The sequence below is a fragment of the Oxyura jamaicensis genome, chromosome 2 (genome assembly GCF_011077185.1).
Source record: "Oxyura jamaicensis isolate SHBP4307 breed ruddy duck chromosome 2, BPBGC_Ojam_1.0, whole genome shotgun sequence".
NCBI lineage: Eukaryota > Metazoa > Chordata > Aves > Anseriformes > Anatidae > Oxyura > Oxyura jamaicensis.
Window position 1 is genome coordinate 57,679,553 of NC_048894.1, and position 25,064 is coordinate 57,704,616.

The 25,064-nt window shown below is 41.3% G+C and overlaps 1 protein-coding gene across 2 annotated transcripts in view; it reads left to right on the forward strand.

Moving 5' to 3' along the window:
* Window positions 1-24,127, forward strand: part of EGFR (epidermal growth factor receptor) — a 50,920-nt gene extending 26,793 nt beyond the window's left edge. The window contains exons 17-27 of one of the 2 annotated variants that reach the window (XM_035316902.1): window positions 384-506; window positions 1,243-1,341; window positions 5,612-5,797; window positions 9,234-9,389; window positions 10,227-10,302; window positions 11,550-11,696; window positions 13,618-13,715; window positions 14,670-14,837; window positions 14,937-14,984; window positions 15,132-15,237; window positions 16,299-24,127. In XM_035316902.1, coding sequence (XP_035172793.1) covers window positions 384-506; window positions 1,243-1,341; window positions 5,612-5,797; window positions 9,234-9,389; window positions 10,227-10,302; window positions 11,550-11,696; window positions 13,618-13,715; window positions 14,670-14,837; window positions 14,937-14,984; window positions 15,132-15,237; window positions 16,299-16,675 — 1,584 coding nt within the window. In that variant the 3' untranslated portion in view covers window positions 16,676-24,127. The remainder of the gene's footprint in view (window positions 1-383; window positions 507-1,242; window positions 1,342-5,611; window positions 5,798-9,233; window positions 9,390-10,226; window positions 10,303-11,549; window positions 11,697-13,617; window positions 13,716-14,669; window positions 14,838-14,936; window positions 14,985-15,131; window positions 15,238-16,298) is intronic. The other variant, XM_035316903.1, reaches the window with a different exon arrangement.
* The last annotated feature ends 937 nt before the right edge of the window (window positions 24,128-25,064 follow it).

A 25,064-nucleotide genomic window follows, 5' to 3' on the forward strand; every position in this document is an offset into this window, starting at 1 on the left:
AAAAAATTAATCTTATTTAAGATCTGTGGTAATTGCACTGTTCTTCATGCCATGTGTTTTAAGTCTTTGATGTCTAAGTCTTCATTTGAACACTAGTATTCCTTCATTTTCCTTCAAAATGGCAGTTGCCATTCTGTGCAATTTCATGGGGCAGAAGTGGTTCCGGGGAGCTTGGTTTTGATTGATTTTGCCTCTGAAATTTGGAGCAACTCCAGATATTTATTGCTGTAAGTCAGAGTGGAGCTATCCTCACATAAACTTCACATGGAATAAAATGTTCATTATTTTAAATGAAGGATTTATTTCCCTCCAACAAAGTTTGCTGCTTGCTGTCCTCCCAGCCTGTGTGTCCTTCTAAAGCCTTGTTTTTCTGAATGCACCAGCTTGTTGAACCACTGACACCCAGCGGGGAAGCACCAAACCAGGCCCATCTGAGAATTTTAAAGGAAACAGAATTTAAAAAGGTCAAAGTTTTAGGCTCCGGAGCTTTTGGCACTGTTTATAAGGTAAGATCACGATGTTTCTCTTTCCCTCTTCGTCTTGTTCCCACATGCAAAAGGCACCAAAAAAAAAGGTATAAACTGGGATCTGAAAGGTCTCTTTCTGAAGCAGACTTCCATCTGTGGCTGAGACCTTTAGGGTACAAACCACATTGACCTGTGAAAATAGGTACCTACATCACTAGGTGCTGCAGCAGAGCTTCCTCACAGCTCCACATGGTTCGCCTCCCAGCTAAATGACCTCCTGACACTACAGATGTAGAGCGCTGAACCAGTCAGACAAAAACCTACCTGTCACTGCATATGTTTAGGGATGGATTATTTGGACAGGATAGGTGCCATCCCGTTGCATAAGAGAAAATTCCAATTCATTTCATCCCATGATTTATAAATTGGAAGTGGCAAGATTTTGCATATGCAGTTGCCATGATGTGCTAATTAATTAGATTTCTATCCATGTAAGTTGATCTTTATGCATGTCTCACTCTATACAGGAAATGAATATGTCTTTCTTAAAAAAAGTATGGTAGAGGTGACAGAAAGCAAAATACCATTCCATTGACAGGATTTTCTTAACACCCACAGGGCACAATGATTTTTACATATTGCTCTCCAAATTTTTGTTGTTTGCCATTGCTCCAAATATTTAAGTATCCTCGGAAGATGTAAAATGTATATGTAATTGTGAAAATTAACCTGTTAGATATGAGACTGACTAATTCTTTGTGCTTGTTTTTGGTAGGGACTTTGGATCCCAGAAGGAGAAAAGGTTAAAATTCCTGTTGCTATTAAAGAGTTGAGAGAGGCTACATCACCCAAAGCCAACAAGGAAATACTTGATGTAAGTTTTCATGTTTGTTTTGTCAAGGTGACAGTGGTCTGTGGATTTTCCTCTATAACAACTAAAGGGATTTCAGGACTTCAGGTAGCAAGAAATATTTAACATCCCAAACTGAATTCTTCATATAGAACTACTATGCTGATTTGCGTCCATAATTCAGTTGCTTGGCAAATGCTTTGTGTCTTCCATGAAGTCCTTGCTTGCAGTTGATCACTGATGTTAAACTCATGGGATAGGAACTGGCACACAAGGGAAGGGCAGAACCATACAAACCACATGTTTACAGCTAAACCCATTTTCTTTATTCTGATGTCTCTGGCCTTAAATTTTGGCATTCATTGTTATTATGACAGTGCAAATAAAAACAGTAAAAACATGTCTGACATTGCAAATTGTCATAAGTTAGTTGCTCAGTTACATAGTATTAAATTAAATATAAATCCACTTGAAAGTGATGGCACCATTAATCAAACACAGGAATCCTTCTGCCATGGTAAAGTCTGTGTGGATTTTTTTCATTTTGGTTAGGAAGTTAACCACGTTAACAGGAAAATTATTTTAAAAATAAATAAATAAAAATCCAGCTTTGAAGAGCAAATGACACCTGAGATAAAAAGGCTTATCTCAAGTGGTTCAAGCTGGAGAAGATGTTAACAAGCATAGAGCGGGAAGTGCCAGTATGATTGGCTGTGAACAAACCACTACCTGTGCTATTGATAATAATGAAACACACTGGGAATTTCTGATCACCCTGAATAAACAGCATTAGTCCAACGTGTTATTCTGCTTTAATAGATTGTGCATTGCAGCAGAATAGGTGGTCCAGCACATGAAGCAATATCAATCCTGATTTTAGTTAATGAGGTGGTGCATGTTTACAGACACCCTTCACCCCAAGAGGAGTGTCACCCTTCCCTGGGTCGCAAATCTGCATGGTCTCTCTGGTCACCTCCCCAGCACACTCTTCCATATCAATCTTCACATTGATAAGGAGTATAGCACAGTCTTCACAAAGGATGCTTTGCACTGAACTGCATTAAATCCCTGTACACTGGAAGAGGGGCTAATTAATAAGCCTACAGTACTGCATCCTGCCTTCAGCAGAGCAAGATATCCAGATGACAGGACAGTAGATGCATGGACTCTGTGCTCTACAGCGATATCAAAGCACTTTGTCTTTTCAAAGAATTTCTGTATAGCATCTCCACTTTATCTTTTATTGTCCATTGAATTAGGATGCTTAACAAAAGGCTCTTGCTTTTTTTTAGTCCAGTTCATTTTTTTAGATGATTTGGTTGGTAGAATTCATTCTGTATTTCAGGGAAAATACAGGTGAAAGAAGTCAGAGGGATAACTCCAAAAGCTCCTCTCTTGCTACGCAGTCAGCTTTTTAAGGTCACTGAAACCTCAGAGATAATAATGTCCAATTAAAGGTGATTCCTCTTCCAGGAACATGCTAGGCATTGAACAAGCACAGCAGCTTTAGTTTGTATAATCCAGACGAGCTCTTGCTGACTTTATTAGGGTAGGGCTAATTCAGAAGATTGTTGTTGAATACCAAGCATACTTGGAGCAGGTCAGAGCGTACCGGAGAGATTTCCAAGATAAACAGTTGAAACAAAGGCCCACTTTAATGTCTTAGGCTACTAAGAGGGACCCTGGATGTACAATAGCTCCCTTCTGCTCCCTGCGAGGAGGCAGTGGCCTGTTTCACTTTGCGATACCAAAAGCAATAGGCAGCGTCAGCGCCTGGAAGCTCTCCAAAAGCTGTGTGGCCATACACCCACCCTGCGCCTTCAGCTTCCCCGTTCTTAGCCTCCAGGTCAGCCCCGTACGGGCTGCACAGCAGATGGGCAGGGAGAAGAACAGCTCTGAGTCTGCAGATTTTTATTTTTTATTTTTTTTAACCCCTGCTGAAATTAATACAATATGGGTCTGAATCCCAAAAGAATACAACGCAAAGAACAGATGCCCTTCATCAGTACAACTGCTGGGTTTTGAAGTCTAGAGAGATTAGTGTATTTTGGTCTCTATTTCCATATGAGCATCGCACAGCAGATTCAAAAGATTCTCTAAAAAATGCTGCTGTAAATATCTACGTAGGTGAAGAGCACATTGTATTCTTTTATCTTTCCCTAAGCTACCCAACAGAATCAGTGCTCTCCTTGAAAAAGGATTGTTTCTCAATAACCTCATATTCTGCAGGATGTTGGGGATCCCTTATCCAGTTCTGCTGGAGATCTTCTTTAATCTGGCTGCCTGGAGGCCACTCTCATCCCATAGGCTCTGAAACAAAGAAACCAAATGCAGTATTAGCACCTCAGAAGAAACTGCATTACATCATGTTTTGCTTAGGCTGGCATGTCAAGTAACAATTCCAGGGCCAGAACGTATTGCTTAAGAATTGGGGTTGTTTATTTCTTGAACGTCATTGCTGTAATATCTTTGTTTAATAATAGTTCTTACCAGCTCTACAGCTATGTGACATCTGTGGAAAGATTTTTAGATGATGAGTTTAGTGTTATGGTATTTCATTTCTTAAGCTCTTAGAAAGTGTAGATTTGCTTCTTTCCCTGCCTCAACAGTACCTTGACTATTATTTTAGGCTTTAGTGGCTGCTAATCTAATGCTCAATTGCCAAGGGATGATTAGTTGGTGTCACTCCAGATGCTGAGTTATGATGCTGAACAAAAGTTAGCTGCATGGAAAATTTCCCATTTATTTCCCATTGTGTCGCTTTTCAGTCAAAGGGCTTTAAAGTGTCTAAAACTGAAATAATGTAAATCGGACACAAAGTAGTAAAACAAACAAATAAACAAACAAAAACTTCAGCTCTATTTTTTCCCCTATTAGAATTCATTCTTTCATCTGGTACTTGACAGAGGATGTCAATACAACTATAAATATCAAATTTAAATATATAAGTAATTTTTGCATGCAGAACCCATGAAGTGTGGGGCTTTAACGTGACCCTATTACACTGCACCAGCCTCTGAAAAGAGAGGCACCAGCCTCTTAACTGCAGAAAGAGCAAAGAGGAGGTACCTTGAGTACCTTTCACAGATACCTAAAGCTACATAGGATGAACCCAGGCTTGAAAGAAGAGTTTTTCACATATTTATGAAGCTCAAACTCCAAATTCCAGTAGACCAAAAGCTTTATTATGTTTTTATGAAATTTATAAATACCTTCTTGATATCACATTGCTATATCTGTCTAAAATAATTTTTCCAACTGGGGACAATATTTTCACCAGTATTTCTTAAAGTAAGATGTATTCAGGTTTCTAAAGAGGTGAACTGGTTATTAACTTGTTTGGTTTGACATGGACTGGAGAACAACATGGACAAAAAAGTCTTGTTTCTTAAAAAGTAAAGCTGTCAGTCCCATCCTAGATGACAATTTTTGACTTTCTGGGTTAGTACTAGCCTTTACAGAAGTGCAGAAATCTCAAAAGTCCTGATTTCCAGTCAGATTTGTGAAAAGATTTGTGGAGGGAAAAAGCCATATGACAAATTCACAGGTTTTGTTGTCCTTGCAGCTAGGTGTTCAAAACCATAGGATCATTGAATTATTAAGATTAGAAAAGGCCTCCAAGATGATCTGGTCCAACCATCCCCCTACCACCAATGTCACTCACTAAACCATATCCCTAAGCACCGTGTCCAGCGTTTCCTTAAACACCCCCAATGACGGTGACTCCACCACCTCCCTGGGCAACCTGTTCCAACACCTAACCACTCTTTCTGAGACAAATGTCTCCTAATTTCCAACCTGAACCTCCCCTGGGGCAGCTTGAGGCCATTTCCTCTAGTCCTATCCCTAGTTATCTGCGAGAAGAGGCCAACCTCCAGCTTAGCAATAAGGTCTCCCCTGAGCCTCCTCTCCTCCAGACTAAACAACACCAATTCCCTGAACTTCCGTCAGGTTCCAGCTGATGATCAATTTTTAAATTCTTCTTAGGTCTGTGAGCTTTGTCCCCAGGACTTGACGTCCAGTGTTTGCTTGGTGTACTGGTAGTGGGAGACCGTCTCTGCTCCTGCATCTCAGCGATGATCCAAGTGTTCAAAATCTAGACCTTACACTGCGTGGAAAAAACTTGGTCCACAGAGTCGGAAACAATGCTTTTGTATCTGATAGGCAGCACGTCATTTGTGTGTAGTATTTTAGCAACCTCCTGAACAACAATCTTGTTTTATACTGTTTCTAAATATTCCTGTCATGCAGAAGGGAGTGTTTCACGTCACTTTCTTCCATTCTTTCTTCTCAGGAAGCTTATGTGATGGCTAGTGTTGACAATCCTCATGTGTGTCGCCTGCTGGGAATCTGCCTGACTTCCACCGTGCAGCTAATCACCCAGCTTATGCCTTACGGCTGCCTCCTCGATTATATCCGAGAGCACAAAGACAACATCGGCTCCCAGTACCTTCTCAACTGGTGTGTGCAAATTGCCAAGGTAAGCTGACCAACACACCTCCAGGGGCAGCTAGGATGGCAGCCCGGTGATCTGGCAACGTGTCATGTTTGTTTCCTTACCTGTCTGTGTAAGTCTCCGTATTCCACCACGCCCCATGGTTCCTAGAAACCTTATGCACCACAGTAAGCTCTTGCTTTGTTTTCAGCAATCTACCATCTTCAAGCTTCTGTGCAAACCTCATCATCTCTTCAAATTGCTCCCAGGCAGTGTAATATTGTCACCAGTGCATTTATGTCCAAACCAAACAGTAATGAAATGATGGTGATGCAATGAAGCTGCGGCAGAGAAGGGAATAGAATTTGGCAATTCTGAAACCAAAATGCTACTTCAGTTACTGGATTTCTTTGGCCTGTGCCACAGGGCAAACACTGATGTTAAATATGACACTGAGAATGACTCTGATTTTTCAGGCTGTAATCTCTGTGGTCTACGGATCGAAACTGCTGATTAATAAATACCAGCTCAGCTATAGTGTAGGCTGTGTGTGACCAAAAGACATTCAGGCACGCCAAGTCTGCTCTGCAATTTATATGCACTGAGTTGGTGCATGTAATCTGATTGCAAGGGCCATGTTGCCAAATAAAAGCATCATTATCACACCCAGCACTGGCTGCCTGCTTGTGCTAAACTCAGCAACAGAGCCAAAGAGAAGTGTAGCGAAGGAGACAGAGGTACAGCCTCTAGCCCTTAGCGGCAAGATGCTGTGTCTGGAAGATGATTAGGTTAGGTTAGGTTAGGAAGAATGGGGCAAAAACAATAGCTGCAGTTTGTATGACATTTGTTGTACACGAGCACTATTTGCAAAGCCCAAGTGCTATAACGCTGCTTATTTCAGTAACGCCAGTCCTGAAGTTAACCACACACTTACAGCCTTATCGGTCCCTTGAGACCTTGTATACATCTTAGGCTCTCCTGGCTGTGGTTTGCTTTCAGGAAACATGCTGAGGACGTCAGAAACATATCCACCAAAAGTATACAGAGCACATTTTTCATATTGGTGTGTGTACTTTTTACAGCACATTCCTCAGCAAATGAATATTAATTTATGCATCCACCCGGGATGTGAACTGCTGTTATTCTGACTATTTTGCTCTCTTGTTTAAAATCAATTACTGCTCTGTCTAGGTCTCACTCAGTTTGGAGGATGAGTTAGAGGACACGCTTTCCTCCTTTCCCTCCTCCTCCTCATTACTTTTTAAAGTGGCAAAATCAGTCCCCAAACCAATCCTTGGGGCATCGCATTTGTTGTGCGCTTGCCCAAAGTGTTGCCATTCACAATTGTTAGCTTCTGTTTGATTTTTTTCATGTCAGTTCAATGTTCACCCATAGCAACCTCCACTCTCTCCATTGCTGCTTGACCTTCAGCATGCTCCTTTGTGTCACTCTGTACTGAAGTTCTCCTCAAAGCACTCATAAATCTCATGTATGGCTTTTTCCCACCAATGAGTCTGGTGTTACTAATCTGATAAAGTCAAGCCTGATATTTTGACTTTCTCTGACTCTTTAAAATGTACTTTTTTGGGAAGGAGAAAAATTGTAGCCAGTATATTTGTGTCTGGAAACTACCCAGCAGGAGGCAAGTCCACTGTGAAGCTTTTTGTTTCTGTTTTCACAGCTTTGAAATAATTTCTCTTTGTATTTTTTACAAACATTATCTTTCACTGAGGTACACAGCCATGTCATTCAGACAAAATGTTATGACAGAGTATATACACACCATGTGTAAAAACACTGTGAAGTAACTGAACACTTTAGTCTCACCCTTAATGATGAAAATACCTTGAATCCCAGGCCTGCACACAATTACAGATCTGCTGCACTTTCTGCATGAGCAGTTCAATGTCTCCAGTGTATGGTTATGCATGTGCCCAAGTCTTTTGGCTATTGGAATCTTAAATAGCTGAGTGCAAAACTGATATTCTGCTTTTCAGCAGCTTTGAGTACTAATAAGTCTCTGCAGCAATACATGTTTAGCAGGAAAATTTTTGCTCTACTGGGGCAAAATGTGATTTTCTTTAAGATAGTCTGTTTTATGTCGGCAGCTCAAGATTTTTTTGTTTCAAGAGCTCTGCTCATTAAAGATATATTTGTATAATTAAATACATGCTCTTGGTGGCATTGTGCCAGCTTGTTTGGGTGGTTTGTTTTGGCAACATGAGCAGCTCTTAGCGCAGGGGTAAAGTTCTGCTGAGAAAATGCAGTGAAGGATTCGCTGGTGGTCCAGGTTAACAGTGGGCTTAGGAAGAGGGTGGAGGCTGGAAAGGAATTACTCCCTCCAGTGCTCTGTCATCACATCGCAGTGAACATTTTGGTGTTAATTTTGTAGGCGAGAAGCACTTTTTTATTAATTCTCTCTTCATAAAAATACAAGCACATAAGCTACTGCCAGCAGAAATATATCGACTGGGAATAATTGTGGTTTTTAGAAAGGATCTTGCAGGAAACTTAGAAATTGTGAACTTTTTGATTCCATACACCAAGAGATTGGAGTTGAGGGAACAGAGAATAATCTCTGTGGTCAGAGAGGCAGATGTTAGATTCATGCCTTAAAAGTCAAAACAGCACAATTAGCCATTTTATCTTTCTGAGAGATCTGCAGTCACTCCAGAGAAAAGTCAATTCTTCCTCAAGAGAAGTTGTACCAAAACAGCACGTATGCTATGGTGAATGCAGTCTAATCATGGGAGGCAGTGAAACTGGAAAAACTTGCCTTTTCAAAGAGGACTTGAAGATAAATGCAACTCTGAGCTCAGCCATAAAAATAATTTTATTTTATTTTTTAACATTTTTCCTTTTATCGCATTTCCCACATATGCCTAATTGTTAGCAGTGAGAAAGAAGGCAGAGTACATGGTAATGAGGCACAGAACTAGTAACTTTGAATTATTAATTTATTTTTACTTGGACTCCTCCCAGGCCATTCGCATCTAAGTGCTCCCGATGAGGTTGGCCTGTGTGCACAGGGCAGATGAGAGTTACTGCCTGTACTACACTATCCTGAGGTCACCAAGGTTGCACAAGCGCAGCTGAAAAATGGGTTTGGCCACTCATTTGGCAGCACTATCCTGATTTTATGTGTCTTGAACTAAATTCTAGAAGAACCCCTGCTATACCCGCTCCCATTCCTTTTTCGTCTATGACTCCACTGGAATATGGACCCACAAAAAGGTTACTAGAGGGTAGTACCACAGCCACCACCTTCTCCATCTAACTGCAAGTGCATGCCCTCACCCTAACAATCAGAATCACGTAATTCAAAACAGAAAACCTTTTTCTGAATGAGGGATAGGTTAACGTGTGTATATGGTGGTGTGCATATACTTACCACCGAACAGCTGAAGTTTGGCAACTTGTTTGTGCATCAAAGCCCAAAGTGTGTATGAGAGATGCCAACCTCTGGTCTGTTGTATTGCAGGGAATGAACTATTTGGAGGAACGTCGCCTGGTGCATCGTGACCTTGCTGCCAGAAACGTCCTTGTTAAGACTCCTCAGCATGTGAAAATCACAGACTTTGGGCTGGCAAAGCTGCTTGGTGCTGACGAGAAGGAGTATCACGCAGAGGGAGGCAAGGTAAAATGCACCAGAGTATGGATGAACTTCTGCGTGTTTGTTGGTGTTTGTGCTCATGCATGAGTCTTTCTGTTAAAAACAGGAAAAAAGGAGAGTGGGCTTTTCAAAGGGCTCAGCTGCAATCTCAGCTTGCTGCCTTTGAAGACTGTGGGAGTCCACTGAGCACAGCCAGAGCAGCGTCAGGCCAGTGTGACTGCAGTGGGAGCAGAGGTAGCAGAGCAACAAATGCTTTTGAAATTCCCACCCAGAATGTCTGGGAAAAACCAAGGTTATTTAAAAAAACATTGGAAAAAAAAGCCTGTCTGAATTCATCATGTAGCCAACACCAATAACACTGTACAGTTTATGAAGAGAAAGGGAATGCTGTATATTTATAGCAGAAGAAAGACCTGTCAGACTTGGTTCAACACGCCTTCAATGTTGTACTACGTGCTGATAGAGGGAATGTATCCTGCTGAGAAATTAAAGAGAAGCTGCTTGCAAATATTGCAGAGACCATAAATGGAAACCATATGAGCACAGATCAGTCTTTGTCATACAGCCTGAGACTGGATTTCTTACAATAGGAGAAGGATAAAAAAATATAAATTGGACTGTTAAAAGTATTGTAAAGATTTCTAATTAACTTAAAACTCCACAAGTTTCCAGGTTCAACATAATAAATTAGAATAATAATAAGGGACTCAGAAGTAGCCTGCTCTGCCTCTCAGCTGCTTGTGGATTTTTGTTTTTTATTTTCCTTTCTTCAACCAAACTATTGGCTTAAACACCACCTGGTGGTAAATATTGCTGATAAAATTTTGATCTGTCTTATGGCTTATTTGTGAATTTTCCTAGGTTCCTATTAAATGGATGGCATTGGAGTCAATTTTACACAGGATTTACACTCATCAAAGTGATGTCTGGAGTTATGGTGAGTCTAAAAACATAATTATTGTGGATGTTCTTAAACAATTGCAGTGACTATGCAGCATCCTTTATTCTTTTTGTTATCTTAAGATTGAGAGTCTAAACCTAAATCATGGGCCAAAATCACCTATTCAACAAAGTAAAATTCACATAAAACTGAGTGGTGGTGAGGTGTAAGGTGTCTTATAGAATATGCTTTCACATGATGAGTCCTTCCCTGACCGAAGCTGCATGTAGGAGACTGCACTCCATGTGGTCATCTTCTGCTGAGGCTTTTCTTCAGCATCTTCATGTGGAATAGAACTGCACGGACAATAAAGCAGAATAGTGAATGGGCAGACTTAAAACCTATTGGCCACGGCTACAGTTAGTGTCAATCAGTGTAACTCTGCTGTTTTCTGCCATCACTATTTCAGGTGATAGCAGAAACTTATTTGGTGGTGGTGGCCAACATGGTGGCCTAAAATGTTTTGGAGTACTTACCTACCTGTGCTTCAGCACAGGGCAGGTGGTAGGATGTCCCAGTATTGAGAGGACAACATAAAAAGGGAATCAAAGCAATACCCTCCATAGAGAATTCATTTTATACTTGGTATAGTTTCATAAGTCAATTTCAAAGAAGACGAGCTGAAAGGAAACTTTACAGAGAAACTTGCTGCAAAATTTCCACTCTGTGTTCTCTTATACTCCTGGAAAACGTTTAGTGCAGATGGTCAAACCCTGTGTCCTGTTAGAAAAAGGCCTCTGCTCCCCTTAATCCATTTATGTATCTTGGCTTCCAAAATCTTGTTTTGTATCCTAAGCTACCAGACAATCACAACAGCTACATCACAGAGTATGTGGTATGTCAGCAAACGACACTGAGGCAGCTGGTTTACACATCTTTCAACAACTGCTCTTGCTTGTCTCCAAAGAGATAATTTTAAACAAAAAGACAACATCCATTTTTAAAACCACCTCCTAGGCTTGAGTCAGGAGTTGATAACCTTTATTTCCTTTCTGTGGGTCTGGGAGGTCTGTGGGACGTTCAACACTAAGATACTAGTTGAGATTTAAATATGTATATATATATATATTGACTTCAACCTGTTTTATTAATTTGTCTCTCTTTAAAATCATGGAAGAAAATGCTTTTTCTGGATGGGGATCTGACTCTCACAGGCAGACACGCTTCTGCTACCTCTCTGCGCCCAGCCAGGCACCCTGACTCCCACCAAACCTCTGTCATTGTCTTCTCCTTTCCCCCTGCAGGTGTGACAGTTTGGGAGCTGATGACATTCGGGTCCAAGCCCTACGATGGGATCCCTGCTAGTGAAATCTCCTCTGTCTTGGAGAAGGGCGAGCGTTTGCCCCAGCCCCCCATCTGTACCATTGATGTGTACATGATCATGGTCAAATGTAAGTACAGATGGTTTGTGAGTACTCTCTAAGCTCAAAAAGTGGCTCTGTTGCTTTCATTATATCACATTTCTATACGCTGAATTCTTGGCGACAGCATGGAAATATGGTTATGTGAAAAAGATTGTGTGCTCCTTTTACAAGATGAGTGCCATGAGCATAGACACCACAGCCTGGCAGATGCACTTCAGGATCCTGAGTTCCTCGTCTGATTTCTTCCCCACTTTTTCAATTGCTTCTTTTCAGCACACAACTGTTGCAGTAAAATAGCACAAGAGGTAGGGTGTCTCTAAAGCATTTTTTGACCAGATAGGGTACAGCAAAGGGCTTCTGAATCCCAATCCCCCTTTTAATCTATGTCAGCTGCTAGAATGTCAGATTATTACCTTGCTTTCTGCATATCCCCTAAACCAGGACTGGGCTGCATCCCTGCTCACAAGTGTTTGTGAGGATGCTGAGAGACAGCCCACTAGGTGGCATTTAAGACCTTCTCATTGGAGCAAACTGTACCTGTTGCTGAAATAGGAACCATCCTACCATGAGCACATGGTAGTGCAGCACTTTTGGGGACTCCTGGAGCACCTGCACATTGCTGTGTTGGGACAGACACTGCACAAGAAGAGCCCTATTCCTGTGCTCACTGAGGTGAGCAGGAACTGGATCTATCTGTGTCCATCAGCAGTGCCCAGATCCAAACGCACTGTCCAGGAAACCCCTCCTCGGCAATGCTCACCCCTGCTGACACCTCACCCCCCCCCAAGTTTGCAGTGTTCTTGCCCTAGGTCTTTGACAGCACTGAACCTCCTTGGGAGGCTGAGCTTTTGTGAAGCAGGGCAGCTCCATCCAAAGTTATTTACACAACATTTTTTATAAATAAACAGTATTCAAACATATGCAATTAATAGATAAATTCAGAAATACTAGATGCTACTTCTGCGACAGCAGCACACCTCCAAAAGGTCTATTGTGTCTGAAAGTGAGAAGGATTTCTTTAGTTGGTAAGAACTGCTCTGGAAGAAGTTAGCAGGGGATCATATATACAGCACGGCAAAAAGTGACTGCCACTGATGAGATTTTGTTTGATGCACATTTCAGATGTAATATTATGATTTTGGTCCTCCATTAACTTGGGTAGGCTATTTTTTATGAGTTCTCACAGACAAACTAAGCTTCACCTTTCATATTTTTAATTTTTGAATGCAAGAGTCTCTACTTCAGTTCATCTGTTAGTTGATATCAGAAAGTGTGGGTTTCCTACTTCATCTCACATGTAAAGTTACCAATGTAAGTATTAGAAATCTCTTCTAGCATTGATCCACACTAAGCTGTAGGATTTGTTTTTGTTACCGTCCACATACTAGTTAAATACAGCTTAGATATAGTTAATCTTTCAAAACACCCACAATGTAGATGTTTTGGATTTTAGAAGAAATATGGTACAAAGGGCAGAAAATTGCAAGGGTTTCTTGAGCTTTAGATGTCCAGGATTTCCTGAAGCAGTGCATTAAGGAATAGGCAGTCAAACCACAGCATGTCTGCAGGCGCCTGCTGAAGCTACTTTGCTTCTCCTTCAAGAGCTTTTTCAGAGCAGCGTCGTTTGGACCGATCCAGGCTGCCCCCCCCCCCCAAGCTGTCCTGAGGACTGATTTCTTACTGTCTTGTTGTAGGACCTGCCTGCCCTAAAAGGGACAGGCCACCAAGAGAGGACAGGCTCAGCCTGGTGTGTTTCTAGCATTGGTGTTTTACTACCTCCATCATTCTTCCAAAACTGCCAGGCGTGCATCTTAAATGCTGAAATTCACACCAGCTAGTGGCTGGCGAATGAACTTTCTTTGTACCATGAATGTGTTTTATTTCAAGTTCTGTGTTTGACTGCCAAAGCAACTTTAACTGTGCACTGCTCTCCCTGCTGTCCCTCCAGGCTGGATGATCGATGCAGACAGCCGACCCAAGTTCCGTGAGCTGATCGCGGAGTTCTCCAAAATGGCCCGTGACCCTCCACGATATCTTGTTATACAGGTAGGAAACCCAATAGGAGCTACATGTCTGATGGGCATTAAATATGAGGCATAAAATGATTTATAATGCGTAGGAAAACATATTCCTGGCTTGGACAGGTTTTCCACAAATGTTTTTTTTTCCACTTAAAAGAAGCCAGACCCCATGGGCCCATGTTCTAGTGGCGTGCTTCCTGCTGGGGCAAAATGATTTCTCCTGCCTGTACCACTGCTGGGTGCTGCAGCAAAAGGCTTTGTTGTATTGGCATTTACTTGAAACTAAAAGATACAGCATAAATGGCATAGATGCAAGGGAGCAAAAGCTGGCTGAAATGACAGAGCCTTCTATTTCAGAGAATAAGAGAGCTGAATCTGCTGGACTGTTTATCTCTCTGCTGGTGAAGGATTATTTCCTGTTAAGTGTTCACTGAAACATGATGTGGAAAGGGAAGCCATTTAGGAAAATGAGAGCAGTTGCAGAATAGATTTTGAACATCCTCTCTGGCTCTGATGATAAAAGGAAACAGAGCTGAGCTGTTCATGATGCTCTCTGCAGTGAGAGCTCACGCTCAGTAACAGCATGAGTTGAGAAAATGTATTGCAATTAGCATTTAACACATGCAGATAATTTAAGGCCAAGTTCTACTGTTGCCTTCCAGGTCTTAACGTGCTTAGCTAGAACCCCACACAGAATTTTGAGACCAGTCAATATTTTCTTAGTACTGGTCCCAGTCTATGCTCAGTAACATACTGCAATCGCAAGAGGAGAACAGAGTTTAAACCTCTTAAAAATGCAGATATTTTCCAGCAGTATAGACATTGCAGGCCCAAATTCCCCTAAACTCTAGGTAAATTTGATTAAATATACAGATCAAAATATTGCATCTTGGGCTTCCTACTGAATTTCTTAGAGAACAGGATAATGAGGACTCAAAGGGAGACTGCGAGTCCTTTCTCACACTGATTTGTCTCACAGGGAGACGAAAGGATGCACTTGCCCAGCCCTACAGATTCCAAGTTTTATCGTACTCTGATGGAGGAGGAGGACATGGAAGACATTGTGGATGCAGATGAGTATCTCGTCCCACACCAGGGCTTCTTCAACAGTCCATCTACATCCCGGACTCCTCTCCTGAGTTCATTGGTACGAAACATTTCCTCTCTGAGAACAGAAAAAGCAATCTGAGAGTGAAGTGTTTCTCATGGTGTCTATATTTTCTCTCTCTCTCTCTCTTTTTAAAAGAGCGCTACTAGCAACAACTCTGCTACAACCTGCATCGACAGAAATGGGGTAAGTGGGGTGACTTGTAAAAGAGAAGTAGCACTGTGAGATCATTTTCCTATTGAAACTCCCATCCCTCCATGTATACATCATTTATGTGAATCAGCTTCTTCAAAACGGTCTCTTAAATACTGATTTTCTGCACTTCCAACCTAGCAGGGGCACCCGGTGAGGGAAGACAGCTTTGTCCAGAGGTACAGCTCAGACCCAACAGGCAACTTCTTGGAGGACAGCATAGATGATGGCTTTCTGCCTGCTCCGGGTAAGTACCTCTCCTACGCTTCCATCCCAGAGCCATTGATTCACGAGCCATTTGGTTATATCCCTTACAATTCTTGCTTGAATATAGTCATTTTCCTTCCTCTTCTAGAGAAAGGAAGCAGTCCAAATGCTTCCTGCTTTTATTTGCTCATTAAGCAGGAGTGAAAATGGATGTGCATATCCTTTCTTATATTTTTCTGGCCACCTCTGATTTCAGTTCCTTCACAAGCCAGGTTCCTCACGTTTACCATGCATGCCATCTGGCTGGGGAATTTGGTTGTGTGGGTATATGTTTAAAGCTTTCTACTACTTCAGAAAACAGCCTGTAAAAATGTTTTTCACCCCTTAAGCCCTTTCTGCAATATAAACAGTTTTCTGGTAGTCTCACTGCTTTCAGATGTTGATACACAGAAGGAAGCTCACCGTTTCCCATTTACTTGCAGCGTGGCTAGTTGCAGAGTGAGCCAGAAACTGTGGAAGGAGTTGGGTGCTGGGTTAAGCAGTCATGATGCTTTTGATGTAATAAATAAATAAATAAATAAATAAATCGACCTTCTATCCCTTCCCCCAAAAAACATAGCTGAAAAGACTGATAGACCCTGCAAGGGATGGCATGTAAGTGAGGTGTGGAGTCTCTCTTGCTGCCTGTCCTGTATTTTCAAGGTATTTGCCTTGTCTCTAAGCATTTTTCAAGGGAAATGGCTTCTGGCAGCCAAACTTCCTGACTGAAATTTCAGAACAGTATCTGGGACATAGCCACCCACACAACACTAAAATCAGCAGTAGCTATTTAGCAGCCTCATAGTCAAAGTCATCCTTCTGCTGCTTTGAACACTGAACTCCTGAAGGTGTACTCCAGGGTGGTGCACTTTGTGCTACAGCGTGGCAGTCGCTGTATTTGGCTCTCTTCCATTCCTGATGCAAAGTTGGGAAGTTTGGTGATGTGCTGTGTGTGAAAAGCATGCTGCAGCTTGGTTAAAACTGCACCTCGAGTGATGCAAATGGCTGCACTAGTTACACGTCTACATTTTCAGTATCCCATTTGTTTGTTTTGAACTCCAGAGTATGTAAACCAGTTGATGCCCAAGAAGCCATCTACTGCGATGGTCCAGAATCCAATCTACAACAACATCTCCCTCACAGCAAACTCAAAGCTCCCCACGGACTCGAGCTACCAGAATTCCCACAGCACAGCCGTGGACAACCCCGAGTATCTCAACACCAACCAGTCTCCGCTGGCTAAAACAGTCTTTGAAAGCTCTCCTTACTGGATCCAGTCAGGTAATCACCAAATAAATCTGGACAATCCTGACTACCAGCAGGACTTCTTACCGAAGGAAACAAAACCTAACGGTCTCTTGAAAGTTCCTGCCGCAGAAAACCCAGAGTACTTGAGGGTAGCAGCACCAAAAAGTGAATACATTGAAGCTTCAGCATGACCATAGAGAATTTCTTCTTGCAGCGAGGCAAGCCAGACTTGTGGTGAATCACCTGGCTGCTGCAAGAACAGACTCTGCTCAGCACGAATGGCAACCACAATGCATCAATAAGCACACCTTCCCTTTTCAGCGTGTAGGCTGAAACTGCAAAGCCGATCTGACAGGACGGTTTGGGTCCTTTCTTGCCCATTTCCACGTATTAACTGAGGCACCTACCTTGCACTGAGATGCGTGTTGGAATGGAGCAAGATCTCCCTGTACAGGAGAAATATGGATGCATTCCTTTTGTTTTCAAATGGTAGCATGGTAAGAAGCCACTCTGGGATGAACTTGAGAGCTGTACACATTGTACAGTCAAATTCCTTTCTACAGCATGTATTTTTATAAATGTTTCTAACAGAATTTTTGGATCTTTTACAAGATCAGATGCTTGTACTGCTGGTCTGTTATGTGGTGCTCAGATCACCAGCAGGAAGAAAAATAATGTTACTAAATAGTTTTCCAAAATTCCTGGAACGGAAAAAGTTATTCCAAACCACCGGATTTTTACAAATTGGCTCCATATACTGCTTCTTGGCACGAACAGGAAAAGTGCATCTGGGGGACGTATGGGAGATTCTGTCCACAGCAGGATGGGGCGGATTGCTCTGGGGAAAGATAGCATGAGGAGCGAACGGCAGGACACATCACCTACTGACCACTACTGCTAAAAGCGGACAGGAGGAACTCAGCACAGAATCATTTATAGATGTTTATAAAGCACTCTGGTCTGTTTTCTAATGGTCAAACACAAGACGTTTTTCTGATCCATTTTCTGGGAGCTGTAGAGATGTCAAAATGTCTTTCTTTGACAAAACTGTTAAAGATGTTGCCGTGACTGAAAAATGAAGTGTCAAATAATGTTTAACAGTCTTTAATTAAATGTCAAGGAAATGCAAATGGTGGCAAATTGGAGCATTCGTGAGACAGACAGGATGCACTATACTAAATTAAACTTGACTAGGGCAAGAAACACGGGTAGCTCCAGCCAAGCACTTTTATTTCCCTTCTTAAAGGGACTCCAAGCAGAAACCGTACTGTATATAATTTGGCAAAGAAAAGGGTTTGTCAGCGTTACACTTTCTGCGCTTCAAGGCAGAATATGGCCAATTGTGGTATCAGGCTGGGGCAGAAGCTGAGGCTATTTGCCTCATCGTACCTCTCCCTTGGGTTAACCTTTTATAGTCCCTGTCAATGCAGGAGGAGCGGTGAATATGGTTTAAGGAAAGGAAGAGTAATCTGAAGTGATGGAAAAAGTTGTCTTTTTCTGAAACACAGGGCTGCCTACTGCTTCCTTAAACACCCAGCCTGGTCTTCGGTTATCAGGGTGGAAGAGGCAGACCAGCCAAGGCTAGGATTTTAACTTAATAGTGTATAGACACTGTGTGTTAAGGGTGTGTCAACCACAGTAAGTGATACAGTTATTCTTTCGAGGGACCCCTGTTACAGAACTTAAACTCCTCCATCATTAACATTTCTTATGGAGGTAGTAGGAGTAAAATGCCCAAAGTGTGAATTCAGCCAGTAACTTAGAAGCAGCTTGGCAGTGCTATTTTAATCAAATCATTAGCTCAGAAATCAAATGCACATTTGGCAATTCGGGTACAAAGGCCATTAACTAGTTAAGTGTTGGGAACTTACTTGAGGTAGCACTTTAAGTAGCAAGAAATTGTTAAATGTGTGCTGCCACTGTGCTTTGAGTCTATCACTGCATGCTTCAGTTTAAGTATTGCATCTGGACCCCAGGATCAAGCAGAAAATCCTTAGAACATTGGTTTTACAGATTTATTGAGGAGTAAAGGAAAAGAGTGGTCAAGTGAAATGACCCTTTTTAAGAGTAATGCAGTGGAAAATGTGTTAGTAACTTGTGTGTGTGCTCTAGTTCATCAGCTACAATGCAGCTTGGGGTAGAGAAGTATATTTGGTCAAAATCCAAAAGTTGTCCTGGTGTGCTGTTTCACAGATTTGTATCACTGTGACCAAGTCCCAGCTACAGCACTATGGAAGATGCAGTATTTGATTATTACTTGTTTGTGTTTAAGACAATAACCAAAATTCAGTTCCTATGTCCAACTTGTGGCAGATTTCTCCGTGCATTCCTGAGAGCAGCTTTATTCTGTTGCTCTCACAAGTGTGCAGCATGTATGCACAGGCAGTGCTTTTCTCTCCACCCACTACCCCAGGAGGAATGTAAATAAAATGAAAATGTACTTTAACAGAAATCATGGATAATTTTCAGATTGCTGAATCTGTTATGTCTCCAAGCAGAACACTAGAAAATCATACACTGCAAGTTCTCCTGGAGGATCTTTCCAACACTATTACACAGAAGAATGTATTGGTGTTTTGATTTAACCTTCTATCTAAAACAAGAAAGTCACTGAGAAGTAGCAATATGTATCACCAGCATTATGTAGCATGAAAATTATTTATTAAAGGTTAATTTGCTTGCCCTTTTAAAGTAATTTAGGAGTAGAGACTCATAACTCAGTAGAGACTCATTACTAGTAAGAGGGAAATTCATCTAAAATTAAACAATGTAAGTTTGAAAGATTGTAATTTTTGGAATATACTGTTTCTGATGAGAAAAGTAAGAAAGGATTCAGGACCACAAACTCTTGATACTAGCATACAGGAAGATTCCAGATTTGTGGGATTAGCTGAATTGTGAAGTAATTCTACTAAATATGCAACCTGTAAGCCATGATATGTAAATAGGCAGCTCAGTAATGATTCAAAAGCCAGCAAATGATAAATGGGCCGTACCTCGAGGAGCAGATACAGGGGCATTGGGAGTGGATGGGAATGCACAGCTCCAAGGCTGTTGCTGGAGGCACAGGTGCTACAGGGTACTGGTACTTGTAGGATAACAGGCATTAGCAAGGTATCCAACCATTGCCACTGAGAAGAAAAAAAAAAAAAAAGAAAAAAAGAAAAAAAAAAAAAGCAGCTGAAATATTGGTTGTTGTTGTTGTTGTTGTTGTTTCTTTGTTGGCTTTTTTTACCCCACTGCAGCTCATAGACAATATAACAGTAAATAGCCCCATGCACATCACAGTTGCTTGTAAAAGCAAACATGGTCAGGCAGCAGTTTCGGGGGGGGGTCATGGGACCACCTTGCTGATGCAGTGTTGTATAGAATGCAGGCTATTGAATGGGACACAGAAGTTGTGTTTTTTCAAATATTAGAAAAACATAAATGCACTGAGAGCTTACGTAAATCAGCATCCAAAAATAACTTAAAACTTCTGCTGTTGTCTCCAAGGAGGTGTGGGTATAAAATACTGGTTTTTTTTCTTTTTTTAATGCAACTAAATAGGGAAATGTAACAGGCCACAGCCACTGTTAAAAGTTAGCAGAGTTTACCAATCCAAAAAAAAAAAAAAAAAAAGATTCCATTTTCACTATAATTTCTCATGGAAGGCAAAATGACAGCACACACAAGTTAGGGCTCAGTGTCTCTTAATCATAAAGCAGCAGATAACAAGGAACTGTTTTTGCAATAATAATTTAAGCACTAGATGCTCAGAGACTTTTAATAACTGCTAAGTATATGAAAATATAAGTCAAGAGTCTTCACATTACTTTGATGTTTTCCAGTGTACACTGTCAGTGCACTTTACTTCATTTGGGCCTTGGGTTGTTTTCTTCTGCTGCAAAGGGAGTTGGCTTGGGAAATCTCCTTCATGTTGCAATACTTCTTGTAGGGTAAATCCATCTTAGAGGGAAGGATCTTACTCTTGTTTCCAGCTGACAGGTTACAGCACAGTGAGTTTTCTAGAGAAAGCAGTTAGAAATAGACAATGTGCCTGGTGGTTTTTGGAACATCTCAGGGTGCTTCCCTGTGCCCCCAGGTCGCAATCAGATGGCTGTGTGAAGGTCCAGCATTACAACATATGCTCCCATGGTTTATTTGAAAGGAAGTAGCTTATGCAAGGAGAGAGATACCAGGTTTGGGGCATGGCCAGCCAATCCATCCCAAGACGGCTGCCAAATTTGCCAAAGGACATCACTGAAACCATTGACTGTTCCTGCAGGTGTGGATGAGAGTGGATAGATGCACACTCTTCTTCCTGCTGCCAGATTGAAAAGAAGTCCACTGCATTTCTGCAGAGATTGCCTGTGCAAAACCCAGCATGCTCAGCCTTTGTGCTATGGGATCACTCACCCCAAGTCTGGAGGGTGCAGCCAGGGCTGCGGCAATGTCACAGGACCCCAACCAGCTCAAGCAGGTCCCATCACAAGGTGCCTGGGGTGTCTTTGGGCTGTCTGGGGGTGCTCCAGGATGCCAGTGAGAAACTTTGCATTTCCAGACAAGCACTCATTTTTCAGATTCAGAGTTCAACATTTTCTATTAGTATGACTGCTGCCTCTCCAGATGAGGAGTTACAGGATGCCGGCTTTTATTTCTCCCCTTGTTTCTCAATGAGAAAATGTCTGAATCAGGACAAAGTGTGAAAATGTACCTGTGTCCTCCTCCTGATGAAAACTGTATACTGATGAAGTGTCAAACTCTGTGTATAACACTTAGCAAGAATGCTTTGTAATGTTTTATCACCACTGATTCAATTTTCTATATTGGAATCCCATTTTCTAGTGTTCTTTTTGTAAGTTTCATCTCTTTGTTCCAACATACAACTTTATAAGGAGCCTTTAAAAAAATAGAAAAAGAAAGTTTATACTAAAGAAAAACACGACACCTTTAAGTAGCTTTCTAAATAGGCTGCATTAGGACCAAAGATACAATGTCTTGTTTTCTTGCTTTAAAGGAATAGGGTATTGATCACCAACCACTTCCACAGCATCTCATTACAGAGGAAATCTGCAGAACTCCATCCTTCACTGGGACTGGTCCATAGTGCCACTGTGCCAGGAGGGCTTGACAGGAGGATGACGCCTGTCCATAGAAAACTAAACCAAATATTAGGACCAGGTAACACTTCAGGGCCAGATCTATGACCTCTACGCAATTTTGATTCATTGTCTATTGAACACAATTGCTAAACAAGGACACAAGAAAAAATAAACAAATACTTTATGCTTTGGCTCAACATCAGGAAAAAATACAATGATATGAAGATGAGACATGATTAGATAACTACTTTTTATGTGAGGAAGTGTGTAGGTTGGTAGTGAGAGTTTAAAATGATAATACATTTGGTTATGTATTACTTTAATTTTGAGGGGGATTTGAAATCTTGGCAGTTCTATGATAGGCTTTACTTTCTGTCACACATTCAGCCTACTTTGGGTGTTGTGTGTATTTGCAGATCACCTGTGTTACCATAGCCTGGTGGACTGAAAATTACAGTTTGTTCATATGAGTAAGAGGTACTGCACATAAATCCCTCATTCTTTTACATGGGAAGATGAAGGGGACAAGGAGAGAAAAGTGTGGAGACAGTAGGCTTTATCACAGTAGTGATAAGGAAACCCTCAGTAACATCAGAGAAAAAAGTTTCCTGATGGAAAAGAGAGAACAGAGGTCCTGGCCGGCAAAAGACACGTCACTTCTGCATCACTGCAATCAGCAGGCAAAATACCTTTGGCCAAGTCTTGGTGCTAGTGCTCCTTCATCAGTTTTGCTCTTGTCCTCTTACATGTCTCATCTTTGTTGCAGTTGAGGCTGTCTGGATGCAAGACAGAGTGGGCTTTGCGGTCTCTCTGTACCTTTCTTTTTGAAGTAATGGATTTTCTAATTAATAAAGTGAACAAAAAAAAAATCAAAACCACAGCTGTGAACCTATCAACCGGACTTGCTGAATGTTTTCTTCCCATGTAGCTGATACGGTACATCTTTTCCAGTCACTCTGGAATTTAGCCAAACCATTCTCCTGACCTCTCGCAATCTATCTGAAGACTGTGGAATTTCAAATAGCATCAGTTCTGTCCTCACATTTTATGAAAGGGAATATGTGAAGTAGTTGCCTACAATGGTAGGAAGGTTGGCTCACATACCTAGGTTTCTTTTTAATCCTACATTCCTAACACTGTTCCCCTTGAAATTAATGGGATGTTTGACTTGATTTCACTGAGAGTATAAAACAAGGCTAATGTTGAGTGATTTTGATAATCAGAGATCCTATGGATCCATTGCCCCTTTTTAGGCTGCTTTGTATTGATGCAATCAATTGAGTATAAGGAATAATGTTTTGGTTTTAATGAACTGTCAAGCAATATACCCATAGATACAGACGGTACCTTGCAGCATTGTAAAGTTACTCAACTATGAAAGTGCTATTTGTACAATAAGAAACTCTCGACTTTTATATGGTTTAATAGTTTATACTGTTGATCAAAGATTGTTTGTATATTGAGCGATAAAAAATGAGGTGTATATTATTCTTTTTAATTGTTTTTAATTTTTGGAGAACTCTATTGTAATATACTGTTGTATTTGGGGGGAAGTAAACTCATTGGCTAGCTTGTAGGGTTTTTAGCCAGACAGGAACTCACAATAAGGGTTCTTTATTGGTTGACTTAGATTTTCGTACAAGTTGTCACCTTGGGGATTTATTCAGAGCTTAGTGAAACTAATAATAAGACCCTTTCTTCTCTCCAAGACTCTTTGGCCTCTCTCCATATGCGGTACTGGAGTTCCATAATGTGAGCAATAATACAGCTAACAATTGTGAAAAATGGAAGTGCAATATGAAAGTCCAGGTGCTGCTTATCAGGGCGCTAATAAAAGCTGCTCTGTCAAAATGCATGGCAGGTTGTCACTTCAGTTTTATGGCAAAAGCAGAAGTACAGTCAAAGCAATCCCTCAAATTCTCATCCATGTTGCATTTGGCTTATGAAGCCATACTTGTGGCCATCTGTGAATTTCATAGTCATGTGTTGTGCAACAGCATTGCAGCAGGACTCTGTGGTAAGGAAAGTCAAAGTCTCAACTAGAGTCACATGCATGCAAAACATTTTCATTGTTATGTGGCACTAGCAAGAAAGATAAATTCTGTTAGCAAAGCCAGACAAATAAAGCCTCAGGATCTCCCAAATATTGGTCTTTAATTATTCTACTGGTGGAACACATAGCATACAACAGGAATTGCAGGGTCCTAAATGTAACAGAGCAAAATACATTGGGTCTACAAGACACTAAAGAAGAGAGGAGCTGGAACTGACAGTACATGTTCAGCCTGGATGAGTCCCTGGTATCATCATTAGTAAATTAAATCACTTCTGTCTTTATAGATTAACTTTGTACACAGGAAAAAAAAAAAGCCACTACAGCACCTTTCTCATTTTCATCTTTCCATCCAGTCCCTTCCAATACTAGGCTGCATTTTTACCAGCTCAACCTATTTTATGCAGAAATGATGTAGTCTTAATCTTCATATTACTGGTTCTCAGAAATGTCTGATGTGTATTAATGCATGATATTTTTATTTTAATAAAAGTAATTAAATAAAACTTTGCTGTTTGGGGGCATGTTTTTTTTTCCTCTTTAGTGATCACCATCCTTGGGAAGACTGTATATACATATGTTAGTATTAATATTATTAACTTGAAATATATGTTCATTAATTTCTTCTGTGAAGATCACAAAACCACTTACAAATAGATTCAAAAGTCTTCGTTATCAGGCAGGGAACTGCTCTTCCCTGTATTTCACATGTAGGAAATTAAAGGCACAGCAATACCCAGAGAGATGGAGACACTGATGGAGATGAATTCCCCTGCTAAAGAATAGGGTGGGTATAGAAATGTGTGGATATTTGGGAAGAATAAGCATTCAGAAATTCCACTGATCTCAGTTCAAATAACTAAAACATAAAAAGTGACAAAGGATGCAACAGGACAAGACAGCCAAAGAAACACAGCTGCAGTGTAATCTCCCTGTTTGCCTGCACAGGATATGATAGGTTAAGATAAGATAAAGAAAATTGCTAGTTAAAGCTAGGAGAGGAAGGGAAGTCTGCTACATTCTTCCATCATTATCCATCAGCAGCAGCAATGATCAAGGCATGCCCTTTACTACTCCTAAACTCAGGCTGGGATAGAGCAAAGCAAACCTTTAGGGAACTCATTTGAACAAGCAACAATTGCATCAGATCATGTAAGAAATTTCCAGGGTAGCCAGTAAGAGCTGACACACTCTGAGGACGCCCACAGCCACAGCCAGACCACCTACTGCAGTGCCCAGGAGAGACCTACATGTGCAGTACATCGCTGAAGACAGGAGAGCTGGACCATGCCATCCTGTCTGTGTGGCCAGGTTTCCTGTCCCAACACTGGTGGCAGCCACGCTGCTCATGCCAAGGGCTCACCAGCAGAAAAGCATTTCTCCATGTGGCATCAAGGCTGGCGCTTACTAATCCACCAGCTCAGACTCCTTGAAATTGCATTA